The 17,792-nt window shown below is 43.8% G+C and overlaps 2 protein-coding genes across 7 annotated transcripts in view; one reads left to right on the top strand and one right to left on the bottom strand.

The window, feature by feature from the left end:
• PI4KA (phosphatidylinositol 4-kinase alpha) overlaps window positions 1-8,333 on the bottom strand; it is a 111,204-nt gene extending 102,871 nt beyond the window's left edge. The window contains exon 1 of the mRNA XM_075012485.1: window positions 8,118-8,333. Coding sequence (XP_074868586.1) covers window positions 8,118-8,261 — 144 coding nt within the window. The 5' untranslated portion in view covers window positions 8,262-8,333. The remainder of the gene's footprint in view (window positions 1-8,117) is intronic.
• A 122-nt stretch (window positions 8,334-8,455) lies between these two features.
• The window catches only part of SNAP29 (synaptosome associated protein 29), a 28,152-nt gene continuing 18,815 nt past the window's right edge, over window positions 8,456-17,792 (top strand). For 2 of the 6 annotated variants that reach the window (XM_075012486.1, XM_075012487.1), the window contains exons 1-4: window positions 8,456-8,686; window positions 10,072-10,470; window positions 14,245-14,441; window positions 17,570-17,655. In XM_075012486.1, coding sequence (XP_074868587.1) covers window positions 10,222-10,470; window positions 14,245-14,441; window positions 17,570-17,655 — 532 coding nt within the window. In that variant the 5' untranslated portion in view covers window positions 8,456-8,686; window positions 10,072-10,221. The other 4 variants (XM_075012490.1, XM_075012491.1, XM_075012488.1 and 1 more) reach the window with 4 other exon arrangements.

Here is a 17,792-nt window from a genome sequence, read left to right as displayed (position 1 = left end):
GGCAGCAACAACAGAAGCACAGCTGAGTTGTGCAATGCACAAACCCAACTAAACCCCTTGCCTCTGTCTGTGCCACCAGAGCTTCACTACCATTGATATTAGGGGTATTAATGGTTAAACTGGTTATCTGGTAAGTTTCATCATAACTAGATGAGGTTTACCAGTTCCAGTTAACCAGTAGGTCCTGAAGCAGCCTCCTGTCCAGTGTGGGAAGGGGGTTGCTCCAGCCCCGCAGGGCTGCCGCAGATGGGAGGCACTCCAACTTGGTTGGAGGAGCCCCGACCTGTGGCGGCCCAGTGGGGGAAAAAGGGGGGCCAGTGAGGAGGCACATGGTGCACCGGGGGCTGGGCCTGCTCTGGCCACGTTGAAGTGCCCCCCCCTCCCCCCATGTCAGTGCTGTGGGTAGGGAAGCTGCAGCTGGGCTGGAGCTGCCCAGGTCCCTCGTGCACCACAGGCAGTGAAGCTCCAGCCCAGGCAGAGCAGCTCAGGTCCCCCTCCCAACTGCTCCCTCCTCACTTATAAATGGTTAAGCCGTCTAATTGGTTAACCAATTAACCAGGATTTTACATCCCTAACAGATATTGTTACTAGCTCTCATTTAACTACAGGCACAGGACTGACACCCCTAGTTGGTAATATGGATATAGCCTAGAAAAAACAAATTAAAAGCGCTGGCTTCACATGCATAGAGACTAGAGATGAAAGTGACCAAAAAGGTCATTGTGACATTTCTCTCCTGAAGCAGGATTCTTCCATACAGTACCCCCTCTAGTGACTAGTCTTTCAAAGATATATATCAGACTTCCACAATTTCCCACAGGTAGCTCCTAATCACCCCTAATGATTTTTAGGGTAAAACAATGAGTCTACCACATTATGTTGATTTAAATGAGGGAATTGTTTCATGTTCCATCTGACACTGACACCAATATTTCCATTTTGCAAGTCAGTCAAATGTCTCACCCCAACTGCCCTCTAATGTCCAGCCTTTTAATGAAAATAAGGAGATTCCAGTAGAATTGGAGAATGATGTTTAGTAAGAAAGGAAAGAATAAATGTCAACTATCCACTTTCATACTTAGTGCAAATTAACAAATTTCTCCTACACTTGTACAGTTTTTAGGTCTGCAGGAAATCTTTCAGGAAATCTTGCAACTTCATATAAATATCACATATGACAGGGACTAATGCTGCACTTTTTTTGCATTGAAAACTCCTTTCCACTGAATTCACTTGTTTTCTGGATGTACAAAAAATAAACTATAGGGTTATATATATATATCATTGTATTTACTCATCCCCTGAGTACAGAAAACTTTTCTTAGCCATGGGTGGAAATAGACATACTGTCTAGCTGGGTGCAATAGATTGTTCATATCCTTGTAACCATGTAACAAAGTAAGTTACCAAAGCACAAGTATTATTCTACTATTACACGTTGCCTAATATAGTATTGTAGTACGTGCTTCCATAACTGCTGGATGCGCAACCACAGAATATATCAAATCTCCCAGATGTCTGCTTTACGTATTGAAAGCAGATATTATTTAAAAGGAAAAACATAAAGGCAAGTCATCAAAACAGACTGACTTTCAAAGGTATTCAGCACCCCACACATCGCACTGATGACAGCATATGCTACCAAAAATGCTTCTCTCTCAGTAAATTTTTCAGTCAGGTAAGTTTTGATTTAAGTGCCTAACTTTAGGCAGTCAAGTTTAAAAATGTTGACCAAGTATTATCTAATTTCAGAAAGAAAAGGAAAATAGCTATTTTTATTTTGAACTACTGCATAAGAGTACTCAGTATGTATTACTGGATATATGTCATTTCATTTACAACTAAGATTTTTAAATCATTGTATTCCAAGATTCTCCCATTCAATCTTCTCTAATACTTAACAGTTTTTAAAAGTATCGGAGGGGTAGCTGTGTTAGTCTGGATCTGTAACAGCAACGAAGGGTCCTGTGGCACCTTATAGACTAACAGAAAAGTTTTGAGCATGAGCTTTCGTGAGCACAGACTCACTTCATCAGATGCTGGTCTTGGAAATCTGCAGGGCCAGGTATAAATAAGCCAGAGCAAGGGTGGGAATAACAAGGTTAGCTCAGTCAGCAAGGGTGAGGCTTACTACCAGCAGCTGATCTGGAGGTGTGAACACCAAGGGAGGGGAAGCTGCTTCTGTATTTAGCCAGCCATTTGCAGTCTTTGTTTAAGCCAGAGCTGAGGGCATTGAATTTGCAGATGAATTGTAGCTCAGAAATTTCTCTTTGGAGTCTGGTCCCAAAATTTCTTTGCTGTATGATAGCTACTTTTAAGTCTGCTACTGTGTGGCCTGGGAGACTGACGTGCTCTCCTACGGGTTTTTGTATATTGCCATTTCTGATATCTGATTTGTGTGCGTTTATTCTTTTACGTAGAGACTGTCCAGTTTGTCCCATGTATATAGCAGAGGGGCATTGCTGGCACATGACGGCATAAATTATATTGGTAGATGCGCAGCTGAATGAACCCACGATGGTGTGGCTGATCTGGTTATGTCCTGTAATGGTGTTGCTGGTGTAGATATGTGGGCAGAGCTGGCAACGAGGTTTGGTGCATGGATGGGTCCCTGAGTTTGAGTGACTGGTGCAGTGTATAGTTGCTGGTTAGGATTTGCTTCAGGTTGGCAGGTTGTCTGTGGGCAAGGATTGGTCTGCCTCCCAAGGCCTGTGAAAGTGGGGGATCATTGTCCAGGATGGGTTGTAAATCCCTGATGATGCGCTGTAGAGGTTTTAGCTGAGGTCTGTAGGTGATGTCTAGTGGTGGTCTGTTGGTTTCTCTCTTGGGCTTGTCCTGTAGTACGAGGCTTCGTGGCACATGTCTGGCTCTGTTGATCTGTTTTTTCACTTCCTCAGGTGGGTATTGCAGTTTCAAGAATGCTTGGTAGAGATCCTGTAGGTGTTTGTCTCTATCGGAGGGGTTGGAACAAATGCGGTTATATCTTAGTGCTTGGCTGTAGACAATGGACCGTGTGGTGTGTCTGGGATGGAAGCTGGAGGCATGAAAGTAGGCATAGTGGTCAGTACGTTTACGGTACAGGGTGGTATTGATGTGGCCATCATGTAGTTTTTAAAAGGATTCCCAAACAATATGCATTAATTTTATAATACAGAAGCACAAAAGTAGCATTCCCTAAGCATCTGTAGGGTGACTTGTCCTGTTCAACATACTCACTGAAGATCTGGAAAAGGGGGTAGACAACGAAGTGGGAAATTTGCAAATGTTACAAAATTGTCAAAGACCACAATCCACTTTGGATTTAATTAAGACTTACAAAGGGACCTAACCAAGTTGACTGACCAGGTAACACAATAGCGAACGAAACATAATGTACATGGGGAAAACATAAACCGACCCATACGTACAAAATGATGGAACCTAAATTCTTAAACTGAAAACAGCTAAAGATCTTCGATCTTCGTCTACAAATGCTCTACAACATCTGCTTAATGTGCTGCATCTGCCAAATTTTATATAAATATATATATAAAACTCTATTGCCACACTATACGTATGCGATTGTTAATACTGAACATTGCTTATTGTTAAAATAGGGTATCATACCCACCCAAATGACATTGTGGTGACTGATGTTTTTAGAAGAACTCTTACATGTTTATTTGAAATGAAAATATCCAGTTTGTTATTTCTGTGGCCTTGGTTTTATTTTTCTTTCTTTCTTTATCGCATTTCCTTTAATTTAAGGACCCAAAAAAATCCATTTCTCTTTGCTCCATCTCCCCAATAACCCACTCTCCTGAATTTCACTTTCAGGCTCTTCCATTGCTATAGCTCAGGTCTCAAGAAATTTGGAAAAATATTTATTTTTTGAAATGTGTACTTTAGGCCAAAATCGAAGGTTACAATGCCCAGTAAGCACCATCAATATGGCTGGTACGATAAAGAAAACAGGGGTTTGGAATTTACTCATCTGGGTTTAGAGTCCAAGAGGCTGTACCTGCCAATATCAGCGAAGGGTCCTGTGGCACCTTATAGACTAACAGAAAAGTTTTGAGCATGAGCTTTCGTGAGCACAGACTCACAGCATCTGATGAAGTGAGTCTGTGCTCACGAAAGCTCATGCTCAGAACTTTTCTGTTAGTCTATAAGGTGCCACAGGACCCTTCGTTGCTGTTACAGATCCAGACTAACACAGCTACCCCTCCAATACTTGATACCTGCCAATAGTTAATCCCAGATACTCTACTTAATATTCCGAGAAGTTTACTTAAATATAAAGCAAACATTCATATTACTAAGCTCTGCACCTGGTAGACAGCGTGTTTGGTCCTTTGCATAGTACTATATTGTAAGCTGGGACTTTTGACTTGCACATTCAGACACTATGGCCTCATCAACGACTATGAAGTCTTAAAATAAATCAGAAGTGGACTGTTTTAGAGAAAGCAGGCATACATGTAAATTTTTATTAAATTAACAAAGTGCCGGCATTTTAAATAATTTTTTAAAAAGAAGTTATGCAAAAGAAGTTAAGCATTGTATCTTAATACCGCCACCTGAAAGCCTTGCTCATTTTAACCATGTAAGAACAGCCATACTGGACAAGACAATGGTACATATAATACAGTATCTGGTCTTCCAACCATGGCCAATGCCAGATTCTTCAGAAGGAATGAACAGAACATGGCCATTCTCCAGTGATTCATGCCATCATCCAGTCCCAGTTTCTAGGAGTCACAGATTTAGGTGAACTCAAAGCATGAGGTTGCATCCCTGACCATCTTCTAATAGCCATAACAGCCCTGTCATCCATGAACATATCAAACCTTTAACCATCACAGTGCTGCTGCTGATCCCACAAACACATCCCTACCTTGTAACTACATGAACTGGCAGTATGTTATGAATAAACTGTGTCACATAAAGTAGTACAAATAGCAGAAAAAATAATTATTTTCTTTTATTTTTAATAAAGTCAGGTAGTATTTAACAGTGCAACAAATGTATTTTGTTTAATTTGACAACATAACTTAAAATTAAAGAACAATCCCTAATTCAGGTTCCCATAAAACACTCTGGATACTGGTCAATCTGGAACCAGAAGACTTTATTTTTAGATGATTACCACAGCACAGACGGATGTCTTAATGTACAAGTATATGAGCGTACAAAGTGGGCTGTGGGTCCTTTGGGAGGGCGATGGGCTGCTGAGTTTCAGGCTCATCCATCTCATTAACGATGATGAAATGTTATTGTTTTTTAGGTCTGCATTGACACATATACTGATTAATAAAGCTGTTACATTCTACATACTTATTTTCTTACAAGTGCCAAAAGATTCCCTCCCCCCCGGGTTATGAAGATAACCGAAATGTCCATTGTTCTGGATTACATTAGGCAGGTTTGGGGTGGGGTGGGGCAGGGCAGGGCGCTAAGTACAGGGATGGAAAGTGGGGCCCAAGATAAAAAGTTTGCTCACCCCATCTTAAGGGTCCACCACACAAAATTAATTCAAAATCTACAAAAATTAGCCTGGGACAAGTCATATACTGTTATTTACATTAATGCAGGATTTTTACTTTTGAAAACTCAGCTACCCATTCATTTATGGGTTAGTTTCAACAATTTTATGTACAATAATAACCCCCGCTAAAGCCTCTCCAGCACATCATCAGTGATCTGCAACCCATCCTTGACAATGATCCTTCCCTCTCACAGACCTTGGGAGGCAGGCCTGTCCTTGCCTACACACAGCCTGCCAACCTCAAACAAATTCTCACCAGCAACTATAGAGCACAACACAGTAACTCTAAACCTGGAACCAATCCCTGCAACAAACCTCGCTGCCAACTCTGCACATACATCTACATGAGCGATATCATCACAGGAACTAATTTCAACCATAGCATCAGAGGCTCTTTCACCCACACATCTACTAATATAGTATGTGCCAACAATGCCCCGCTGCCATTTACATTGGCCAAACTGGACAGTATCTATGTAGAAGAATAAATAGATGTAAATCAGACATCAGGAATGGTAACATACAAAAACATGTAGGAGAACACTTCAGTCTCCCTGAACACTCAGTAACAGATTTAAAAGTAGCAGTCCTACAACAAAAAAAACTTCAAAAATAAAATTGGAAGAGACATTTCTGAGCTGCAATTCACTTGCAAATTCGACTCCATCACCCAAGGCTGGAACAGAGACTGGGAGTGATTGGCCCTTTACAAACGCAGTCACTCACACTCACACCTCTCTCTCTCTCTCTCTCTCTCTCTCTCTCTCTCTCTCTGTGTCTCTCTCGTCTTTCCCCACAAAAGCTTATCCTCCAAAATATCTGTTAGTCTATAAGGCGCTACAGGACTTTTTGCTCTTTTTGAAGATACAGACTAACACGGCTACCTCCCTGATAGTAATTGCCTAATAACTTCTCATTTTACCATTATGCACCACAAAACAAAAAAGCTCAGACAAATAAATTGCTTTTTCTGAGCATTAAAACAGGTGTTAGGGACCTAATAGAGGCCTAACATTCACCTTTTTAGTTTTGCTCTCAGTTTTGGTCTCTTGCTGTCACTTGACCTTTTTAAACTGATTGCCAACCAACACAAGGTAAGAAGCATAACACAGATATACGGTAAAACCCTCAAACTGCATGATTTCAAGTTGCGCTTAACTTCTGCTCGACGTTAATCCCCCCTGCCCCAGCCCTACATCAACCCACGCGGCCCCAGTTCAACGTTCCTCTCCACCCCTGCTCACCACCTGTGCAAGGCTCCAGCTCACCCCGAACCCCATGCCCACCACTGGGTCTGGCTCACCAACCCTCACACGTACCCTGCCCCTGCCCCAGCCGGCCCCAGTTCAAACCCCCTGCCGGATCACTACACAAGCATGGCTCTGGCTCAACCTCCCCTGACCCGGGTTCAAACTCCATGCATGCAGCTCCAGCTCAACTCCACCCCCTGCAGCCCCAACCCGCTGCCAGGCTTAACCCACCCCAACTGCCCCCACAGCCCCAGGACTTACCTTGCAAAAGGAGCTCCATGTGCTCCTGCTGCTTCCCTGGCTGCAGAATATGCTTTCCTCCAGGGAAAAAAGCTGCCCCCCAACTTACATGAAATTCGAGTTATGTGAGGGTGCGTGAGAATGCAACCCTTGTGTAAATCGAGGCACAACTGTACTCATAGGCCTAGAGCCCTGAACTAAACCAATGCTCTGCAGGTGGCACATCCCACTCAGCACCTTTTGGAGATTCCCCATGCCTGTTCCAACTAAGCGCAACCTGTTGCGAGAAGACACTTGCTATCAACATTGTCTTACCCATTCCTTGTAAGCTTGTAGCTCCACTACACACCAATACCATACATTACAGAGTGTGCTTTAATTTAACATGACACATGGAAATTAACTTGCTTTCTTTTATGTGCCACAAAAACAGACTTAATTATTGTTACTCTAATTCTCCCTAAAAACTAGGTGCCGCAGATCTCAGGGAAGTAGTTCTTTTCCTGTCAGCAGGTTATTAGGCCAAGTCCTCTTCAAAAACCAAACCAAGGGGATGTTTTGAAAATCTCCCTAACATGCAGCCACATGCATAACTTGAAACCCATTTCAACCAAGCTCTCAACTTGGCGTCCCTGTTACAGAGGTGCCACACCACCACCCAGCACATACCCACCAACACGCACACGTGCAATCTTGACACCACATTCGCAACTCCGCCCCATCCGCATGCATGACACCCAGCTCCCCACATGAAAGGCGCACGCTGCCTCACATGACACATGTCCTGCACTCTCTAGTCATGTAGCACCCCCCCCCAACATGAAATCCTCCAGGCATGACATCTACCACAGGGCATATACCGGCCTCCTCACGTAACACATGCCCCCACCTCTCCACACGTATGACGACACATGTAGCACCCCCACACATGAAACCCTCCAGGCATGACACCCATCGGGGGCATATACCGGCCTCCCTGCATAGCTCGCCACCCCCCTCCACATACATGATGTACAACTCACATACGTGACACTCCTGCCCCCACATACGTGACACCTGCCGCCCGGGAGGGGAGAGAGGAGCCGGCCCCGCCCCGTTACCTTCTCCAGGGGAGCGGGTCTTTGCACGGCCAGCGAGCGCGACAGCGACAGCACCGTGTTGAAGTAAAAGCCCCGCGAGGAGCCGCTGCTCCTCCCCGCAGTTGCGGCGGAGCCAGCGGCCGCCGACACCGCCGGAACCGACATGTTCCCGGTGGGCGAGCGAGCTACGCGACCGGGCGGAGCGGACCCGACCCGACGATGTTATCCTCTGCCGGAGCTTTTGCCGCTACTCTCGCGAGAATCCCCCCCCCCACCGCGAGAGCGGGAAGCGCCAATCCGGTAATACAGATGGCGACGCCTACGTCGACTTCACTTCCGGGCTAGATACCCGTCCGCTCGGGGTCGATGGACTGTCCCAACTCTCGAACCACACCCCTCAGTGCCGGCCTAGGAATGGAGTGTCCTCGCCCCGGCCTGCAGGTTCCGTAGCCGCCCGCCTCTCTAGCCTGGAGCGCTTCTCTACGCTCCCCCACCCGCGGCTACCGATGGTCGATCCCAGCCGCCTCCCCTGCGCAGGGGCAGCGATGGTTTAAGCCGGTGGAGTCACGGGCTGGCCCAGCCGGACGGCGGTGAGTGGGGGCTGCCGGCCTGGCCGTCGCGATCGGGGTCATGGGGCTCCTGTAGGGGGATGTCTCCGCGGGACTGGGGGCGTCTCGCAGACCGAGACTGAAGGGCCCGGGGCCGCCCCATGGGCTGCGTGGGGTGCCCCATAGAGAGCTGCCAGGCGAGTTCCGCACGGCCATTTTTGTCCGGGGATCTCCTCCCGCCGGAGGGGCGCCCGGTCCCGCCAGTCCTGTGAGGCGATGGGCCGTCGCGCCCCTTTCCCCAGCCAGAGCGGGGCCGTGTGGACTCCAGCGGTGAGGGGCGACGCCCCCCAGGCCCATGGTGGCGCTGAGGCGGGGGCGGCCCTGCCTTAGGAGTAACCCCCCCCCCCCCCCCCGACTGCTCCCGGGGGGCGGCCCGCAGCAGGGTGAGGCTGGGGATAGCGGCCGGGCTGCGGTCGGAGATGAGCTTTTGCTGTCTGATGGTATCTGCTAAACTAAAGCGAGGTGCGGGTCGGCGCCACCGCAGGAGCGTTGTGTCTGGCGTTACTTGATTGACAGATACAGGGCAATGCTGATCGTCTCACGCGGTGTAAATAACAGAGAGGGAGCCGTGCTGGTCTGTATACTGTCAAAACAAAAAAGCAGTCAAGTAGCACTTCAAAGGCAAACACAATAATTTATTAGGTGAGCTTTCGTGGGACAGACCCACTTATCTGAAGAAGTGGGTCTGTCCCACGAAAGCTCACCTAATAAACTATTTTGCTAGTCTTTAAAGTGCTACTTGACTGCTTTTTGTTTTGGTGTAAATAGCAGAGCGTTAAATCTACTACTTGATGAACATTTATTTTCTTCTGGCTTTTACTGCCTCCCATCACATAACATCTCAGCGCCTTTTCGCGGTGCATTGAGCAAAGTGATTTGTTCTGTGTGGCTTGTTGAATGTGCTGTGTATCACTTTGCTTTACCAGCTGTATGAGTGCTGTGCTGTGAGTAAGCCAATGCAGTGTGAAATAAGTACCGGTTAGGCTTGAAACAGAAGTTGGTGAGATCTGTGATGGCCCTGTGTGAGCCTATTCCATAGGTTTAGACCTGCCCAGAGATTGGCAGTTGCCCGTAAAGATGAGTTTTACTCTTGCAATGGAGAGTTCCAGTGTGCTCCAGAATTGGAGTTTGTAACACGGAGGAAAGGAGGGAATGAAGGAGGGCGCTGCTAAGTTATATGCAGAGCGTGGGTGTATGTGACCAATATGCCAAGATGTAACTTCCTACCCAAATACATAATGTATTTGTTCCTCTCTTCCTTGTACATGTTTTGTGACTCATATCAAAGCTTATATTTTTATGCCTTAGTGAACAGTTTTACGTAACTTATTGTTATAAAAATAAATAAAAAACTGTTTCCATTACAGGTGACGATCGATCGTTCATCCTCTTGAGGTTCAATCCCTCTTAAAATTAAGCAGTTGCTGTAGGCCTGAGGAATGCCAGTGTGACTCTAACCTCACTTATCGTTGGCTTCACTCACACTTTAGCAAAAGGAGAACACAGGAACTGGCATCATGTCATCTTACACAAAAAGCTATAACCCGTTTGATGATGACAGCGACGAAGGTTTGAAGCCACGGAAGTGGAATGATGGCGACGACATCTTTCATGACCCTTCTGAAAAGCAACGTAGGGAGGCTACAGATAAACAGAGGTATCTTCAGCAGGAAGTTCTGAGGCGGGCTCAGATGACAGAAGACAGCACTAATAGATCTCTTTCCCTCATTTATGAATCTGAGCAAATTGGAGTAGCCACATCAGAGGTAAGTTTCTGAATGACAGCGATGTTGATTTTATACACAATACAATTAAAACTTTATGTAAGAGCCTTTTTGGTTTATTTAGTCACATATTATATTGACCCAGCAATATTAACACTAAATGTAAAAAGATCAGTAAGGCCCAGCTCCTGTAAACATTTAAAAACCTGTGTAACTTTCTGGAGTACAGAATGATGGAGCTAAATAAGTGAAGGGTGCAAGTTTGATTGTGACAGTGTTTTCATGTTGAGTGACTTCAGTTTTATCAGACTGAAGGAGAGATAGCTCAGTGGTTCAGGCATTGGGCTTGTAAACCAGGATTGTGAGCTCAGTCCCTGAGGGGACCTTTCCAATGTCTGGGGCAAGTTAGATTAAAAAATAAAAGTCAGGGATAATGGTAGGTCCTGCAGTGAGTGCGAGAGCCTGGAGTTGATGACCCCTCAAGGTCCCTTCCAGTTCTATAAGACATATATCTCCATGTTTCTAAAAAGGTCCTTATTAACCTGCTGATCTTATGAAATGTCAACACCTGAAACCAAGACAAAAATCTATTTCACTACTTTAAAAAAATCTAAACTGAAAGTGCTTCCCAATATTTTGGCTGCTGTCATGGTGACCACTTTTACAACCTGTCCTTAAGGGAGTTTAAAAATGAAAACTTTCATAGGAATGTTTCATAAAAGATCTATAGTTTCTCTTGGTGCTCTGTAGAAACTGTTGTTTCATTGTTGTCGGGAGCAGGGAGGAGATACTGGCAACAAAGCTGTTAGTGTTGTGGGTTTTTCAATAAAATCCAAGTTGCAGCTTCTTTAAAGTCACGAGAGAAGCGTACCCAGGTTCTTGCAGTAAAGCTTTCTTTTATGGCGTCTGATTGACTGATGTATAACTGTATTTCACTAAAAATGCCAATTAAAAATTAGCAAAGCCTATATAGGTATTTTGTTACCACAGCTGTTTAACTTAAGTGATTGTTCTACCATTTGTAAATTTGATAGGCCTTCTTTTTCCCATTTAAACTGTGGCTTGCAACTAGTATAGTACATTGTGCAATATTCTTAGACTCATCCTGTTAATCAGGTGGTTAACCACTGGAATGAGTTGCTAAGTGAGGTTGTGGAATCTCCATCACTGGCAATTTTTAAGAGCAGGTTAGACAAACAACTGTCAGAGATGGCCTAGGTAATATTTAGTCCTACCATGAGAATAGGGGACTGGACTAAATGACTTCCCCAGGTCCCTTCCTGTCCTACGATTTCCCTTACACTGATAGAGATATTTGTGAATAAGTGGTGATGACACCATTCCAGCTCCCGAATTTGGTCTTCTGGGCTGAGTCATCTGTGGAGGGAGGATGTTTACTCAAATGGTAGTAATGTATGTATACTATCCTGAGGGAATGCATATACATAAATCATATAATTGTCTATAACAACATGACCACCTTGATTTAGATAGTATCAGAGGGGTAGCCGTGTTAGTCTGGATCTGTAGAGCAACGAAGGGTCCTGTAGCACCTTATAGACTAACAGAAAAGTTTAGAGCATGAGCTTTCGTGAGTTAACTCACTTCTTCAGAAGAAGTGAGTTAACTCACGAAAGCTCATGCTCTAAACTTTTCTGTTAGTCTATAAGGTGCCACAGGACCCTTCGTTGATTTAGATAGTGAGCTTTTCAATATGCATACTTTGAGAAGAAATAATGACAATTCTCTGATAGTGGAAGGAGAAGTCCAACCTTTATAACAAAACAATTTGGTCTGTTACTGAGAATCTGAAAGAAATTTGGGCTGTAGGCCTGATTTTGGGGTTAATGGTAGAGTCTGAATAGTCCAGAACTAGTTGCTTGAGTGGAAACCATAAGATGAAGTGAGAAACTGAGAGACTACTCATCTAAAATTTGGAAAACCTAGCACAGAATATGGACAGCATTTCTGTTTTTAATAAATGCATCTGCAAGCAGAGGGATTCTGTCTGCATATGTATAAGCCACTGGAATGCCAAATTTGAGCTTTAGAATTTTAAAACCATATGTTATTGGAATCAGTGGGTGCAGGAGAGACTGCTATAATAAAATAACACTGATATTTTTCTGTAAGTGGATCCTTTCAGAATCCCATAGTACAGTCTAATGACATAAAAATAGTACCTTTTGCTAGCAAAAATGTCAATCAGGAATTGAAATAATTCTAACAGCATTACTTGCCTCACAAATACAGATTCTGCGCTGGTAATCTCTTTTCACCTCTGTACTTTCATGGAGCAATGTAACATACCTTAGCAAGGACAGATAAAGGTGTTAGGACCTGATAAAAATAGTGACTAGCAAATTTCTAGATCATGGTCACACTAGGTGGCAAAAAGTTGGCATTTCTTAATGAAAAGAACTGTAGAGCTAATAAAGGGTATAGTTGCCTTGACGTGGAGTTGGAAGTTCTTGATTTGAATGCTGCAGAGCTAGACGCCTTAGAAATTCCTCAGGGAGGAAGGGGCATGTCTGTTTTCCTCTATCTTGGCTTTCTTTTTTTCCTCTCTCTTTTATTTATTTTCCTCCTTTTTCACAATTACCAGCACTCTGAAATGTAATTATCAAATTCTTTTCACTTTTGTTTGCATGTATCTAATGCTGAGAACCAGATAAAATTGATAAGGAATCTTGTTTCCACTTTTCTGCTGAGCTTGTAATCAGGGATAGGAAAGTGAAACTAATTCTGCTACTCCATTTTCAAGGAGCAGGAAGAAGCAGTCCCTTTTGGGCCTTGGGACACAGGGCTTAGCAAGCTGCTGGTTTGATTCCTGATCTTGATCTGCTTACAACCCCAGTGTAAAGTGTACAGACATTTGTACGTCTAGATAGAGTGGTTCAAAGGTGGAACATGTCAGTTTGTCACCTTTATTAGGAATTGCTGCATGTATAATCAAATATGTTTTGAGGCAGCATAGTCTAATGCAACAGTGAGCAAAGTGGGCAGTGGGGTCCTTTGGGGGAAGGGGTGAAATTTCCTAAAGGAGGTGCAGGATGGTCAGCTGCCAGGTCTCAGGCTCATCCATCTCATTAAAATGTTGAAATATGTTGCTGTTTTTAATGTATTTGTATTCACACTTATATACTGATACAGTTTTTACATTCTACGTATTTATTTTCTAACACATGACAAAATTAATTTTTTTCATATGAACATAACCAAATTTTCCATCAGTCTGGATCACGTTAGACAGATTGTGGGGGCCCTGCTAATTTCAGGGACAAAAAGAGAGGCCAGCATCAAAAGTTAGTTCACCCCTGGCCTAATGGATATTTAGGGATATAAAATACTGTTTAGTTCGGGGTGGCCAACGTGGAAATTTTAGATAACGTTTCCATGTGTGTTATGGATATGAGATGGGGGGAAAAATGTTGAGAGTACAAAATACTGGAAGTAGCTTGTCATGAGATGTGTGTGAATATAACTTGTGTAGTAGTCTAAACATACACATTAGGAGGGCTTAACTCATATTTCAGGAAGGAAACTCTCTTCTGGCCTCCTGTTTCCATCTAACTGGCTTTCCTGAGTAAGAGCCGTATCTTTAAAGTTGTGACACTTCAAGTGAGTGTAGGATAAACAGAGAGGAACTGTTAGCTAGGGAGATGTATAGTAATTCTGTATATCCATAAAACACAGCCCAGTACAGACAAGAAGGGGAAAGGCAGCTCCTGAAATCTTATTCTGAAATGCAAAGCCATTAATGTGGTAATCTATCCATTGACTCTACTAACTTTTTTTCTGCTAATTTCCCTTTAGGAACTTGTACGTCAGGGTGAGGCACTAAAGCGCACTGAACGAATGGTGGATAAAATGGACCAGGATTTAAAGATTAGTCAGAGACACATAAATAGCATTAAGAGTGTCTTTGGTGGTCTTGTAAACTACTTCAAATCGAAACCTCCAGAATCCAAGCCTGAGCAGAATGGGGCCCCTGAGTATCAAGCAAACAGCAGGTGAGTAGAATGAAATTTTTAAGAGTGGTACTGGTCAGCTGGAGTTAGCAGCAGAAGTCGTGTGGGTGGGCTGGGGAAGAGCATATGGGGTTTATTCATCAGTTTTCACTATTGGCATTGCAGTAGATTGGCACTTGCAAGGGTTAGATGAGATGGTCTACAAGGCCACTATTTCCTTCTCCATTCCAATCCCTTCTTAAAATGTACTTCTTGCACAATTTAGAAGTAGTTAACATGTTTTAGTTGAAAGAATACTACCACTCTTCTGTCCATGCTGTGTACTAGCCTCACTGTATAACAGTGCTTTTACTGGCTTTTACTTTTTTGTGCTGTCTCTGAAATTGAACCCCAGTTTTGCATTTGAATCTTCATGGGCACTAGAATTAGCACAGACCAAATGGTAGAGTCAAGGCTTTAGTTTGTAAGCCTTTCAGGTCAAGGTGGACCAAGTATTTTTGTGTATATTGTGATCCCCTGGCCTAGTGTGTGCTTTGGCACTGTATTCTAATAAATACAATTCTCTGAAATGTTCATCAAACCAACATGCCTTTCTGCTCACTAAATATGAAAAGTTTTTGACCATTGAGTATCAATCAAATATTGCAAAAACATTTGCAAAATAATGTGATCATTATTTGTTAAAGGCAGAAAATTAAAAAATCTTGCTAACTTGATTTCAAAATGTGGACAAATGAAAGAATGTTTTGAAGCCATGGTCATGGCTTTGTATAGCCGCCAGTTTGTATTGATGCATGCGGATACATTTCACAGGGTGATAAAGTTGAATATAAAACTTTTTAAGACAAAAGTGCTGTATGTTTGCTGTTTTTCATGAACTCTAGAGAAAATCAGAATCACAGGATAGCAGGAAACTATTAAATATCGCTGATCTGACAATTGAACAATTTTTATTTTAGTTCTGAAATGTTCCAATTTTCCAACAACTTGCAATGAGAAAGCAGATTCTTTCAAATGTAGATTGTAAATGGGCAAGATGGTGACTCTGTTTTCTTCCCTGGTGCTTTTGCTGAAAAGTTCCTTTGTTTTCTTTTTTAAGAATAATTTCATATTATCTGGAAAGTTCCTTTTCATTATGACTGTGCAGAGATCTGTAGCTGTACAATCTTATAATTTTACTTAGCAGCTTTAAAAAAAAAAAAAAAAAAGGAAAATCTTGAGTCAGACCCTGCCATAATCAAACACACTGAAAAACTCACAGTGAAATCTCATGTGATGTTGGGCAACTTCTCTTCCAGTTTACTAACATCTCTGAATAAAAAAAAAGTGAAGTTGACTCTTGGGGCAGAAACATATGACATTCCTCTTCAGTGCAGAAAAGTGTGAAAAAACACAGCAACATTGCATGTATATTGTTTTGGGTAGGTGGGTAAGTGAGTTTGTGGTATTTGGCTACATTGGCTATATGCTTTGGTGAGTAACTCTACTGGTAAAGATTTTTATGGCTTGAATCTGTTCCCCCAAAATTTATCGCAGTTTTGCTATTGACCTAAGAGGGAGTATGACTAAGCCCTGGAAGAGAAGCTACTAGTTCTAAGCAAGAAGGATTTTGCTGTTCATAAAGGAAATTAAGGCCTAATCCTATTCGCTAGATACAAACTTCAACCCCGAATCGCAGTGCGGATTCCGCGCAAAGAGGTCTACCATTGACATGGTCTTCTCTCTAAGGCAGCTGCAGGAGAAGTGCAGGGAGCAGAGGAAGCCACTCTACATAGCCTTCATCAACCTGACCAAGGCCTTTGACTTTGTCAGCAGGGATGGTCTGTTCAAGCTGCTCCACAAGATAGGCTGTCCTCCACGGTTACTGAAGATGATCCAGTCGTTCCACGAAGACATGAGAGGAACCATCCAATATGATGGCGCATTATCGGATGCTTTCAGAATCAGGAGCGGCGTCAAACAAGGATGCGTGCTTGCTCCGACATTGTTCAGGATCTTCTTCGCACTCCTCCTGAAGCATGCCTTTGGATCTTCAACAGAGGGCATCTTGCTGCACACAAGATCTGATGGGAAACTGTTTTACCTTGCAAGGCTGACAGCTAAGTCTAAGGTGCGGGAAGTCCCCATCAGAGAAATGCTATTCGCAGACGATGCTGCTGTAGTGTCTCCCACAGAAGACCAGCTTCAAAAACTGCTGGATCAGTTCTCCAAAGCGTGGAAGGACTTTGGGCTTACCATCAGCCTAAAGAAGACAAACGTACTCGGTCAGGATGTTGCTGAATCCCCATCAATCAGCATTGACAACTATACGTTAGAGGTTGTCCATGAGTTCGTTTACCTCGGGTCCACCATCACTGACACCCTGTCATTGGACACTGAGCTAAATAGGAGGATCGGAAAAGCGGCCACAACTCTGTCCAGACTCAGCAAGAGAGTGTGGAATAACAACAAGCTGTACACTCACACCAAAATGCAAGTCTACAGAGCCTGCATCCTCAGCACCCTCCTTTATGGCAGCGAGACTTGGACCCTGTATGCCTGCCAGGAAAAGAGGCTTGAACGTCTTCCACTTGCGCTGCCTTGGGCGCATCCTTGGAATATCATGAAAGGACAGAGTGACCAACACCGCCGTCCTCGAGCAAGCTGGAATCCCAACCATGCACACCCTCCTCAGGCAGCGTCGACTCTGCTGGCTTGGCCACGTCCACAGGATGAATGATGGAAGGATTCCAAAAGACATCCTGTATGGTGAGGTAGCCTCTGGCAAAAGACCTCCCGGACGCCCCCAGTTGTGCTACAAAGATGTCTGCAAGAGAGACCTCAGAGAGGTAGACATCGAGCTGGACAACTGGGAAGAACTAGCAGACGACCACAGCAGATGGAGGCAGGGGTTACACAAGGGCCTTCAGAAGGGCGAGATGAAGATCAGACAACTAGCAGAGGAGAAGCGAGCGCACAGAAAGCACAATAAGGACTTGCCAGACACCCACTACATCTGCAAGAGATGCAGCAAGGACTGTCTCTCATGTGGGTCTTCATAGTCACAATAGACACTGTAAGTGAAGTCCTCAATTGAAACTTTAAAGGGCGCGATCCATAGTCTATGCAGACTGAAGGATGCCACAGGTCACAAAGAATATTTCCTCTTAATTTTTTTTTTCTTTCACCAGATTAAAAGATGCCATGGCTGTTAGTAAAGAACAAGAGTCAAAGTACCAAGAGAGTCATCCAAATTTAAGGAAGCTGCGTAATTCAGGTTTGTTAATGTATTTGATGGTGACAATCTCTTTTGAGTGTACATTACGTAGCTTACAGCTGTGTGTAGTTTGCCTTCCTGGTAAGATTTCCATCATATGCAATCATTAACAATAAAGAGAAGTAGAAGCTTGCAAG

The sequence above is a fragment of the Carettochelys insculpta genome, chromosome 18 (assembly GCF_033958435.1).
Source record: "Carettochelys insculpta isolate YL-2023 chromosome 18, ASM3395843v1, whole genome shotgun sequence".
Lineage (NCBI taxonomy): Eukaryota > Metazoa > Chordata > Testudines > Carettochelyidae > Carettochelys > Carettochelys insculpta.
This window is presented reverse-complemented; position numbering and strand designations above follow the sequence as displayed.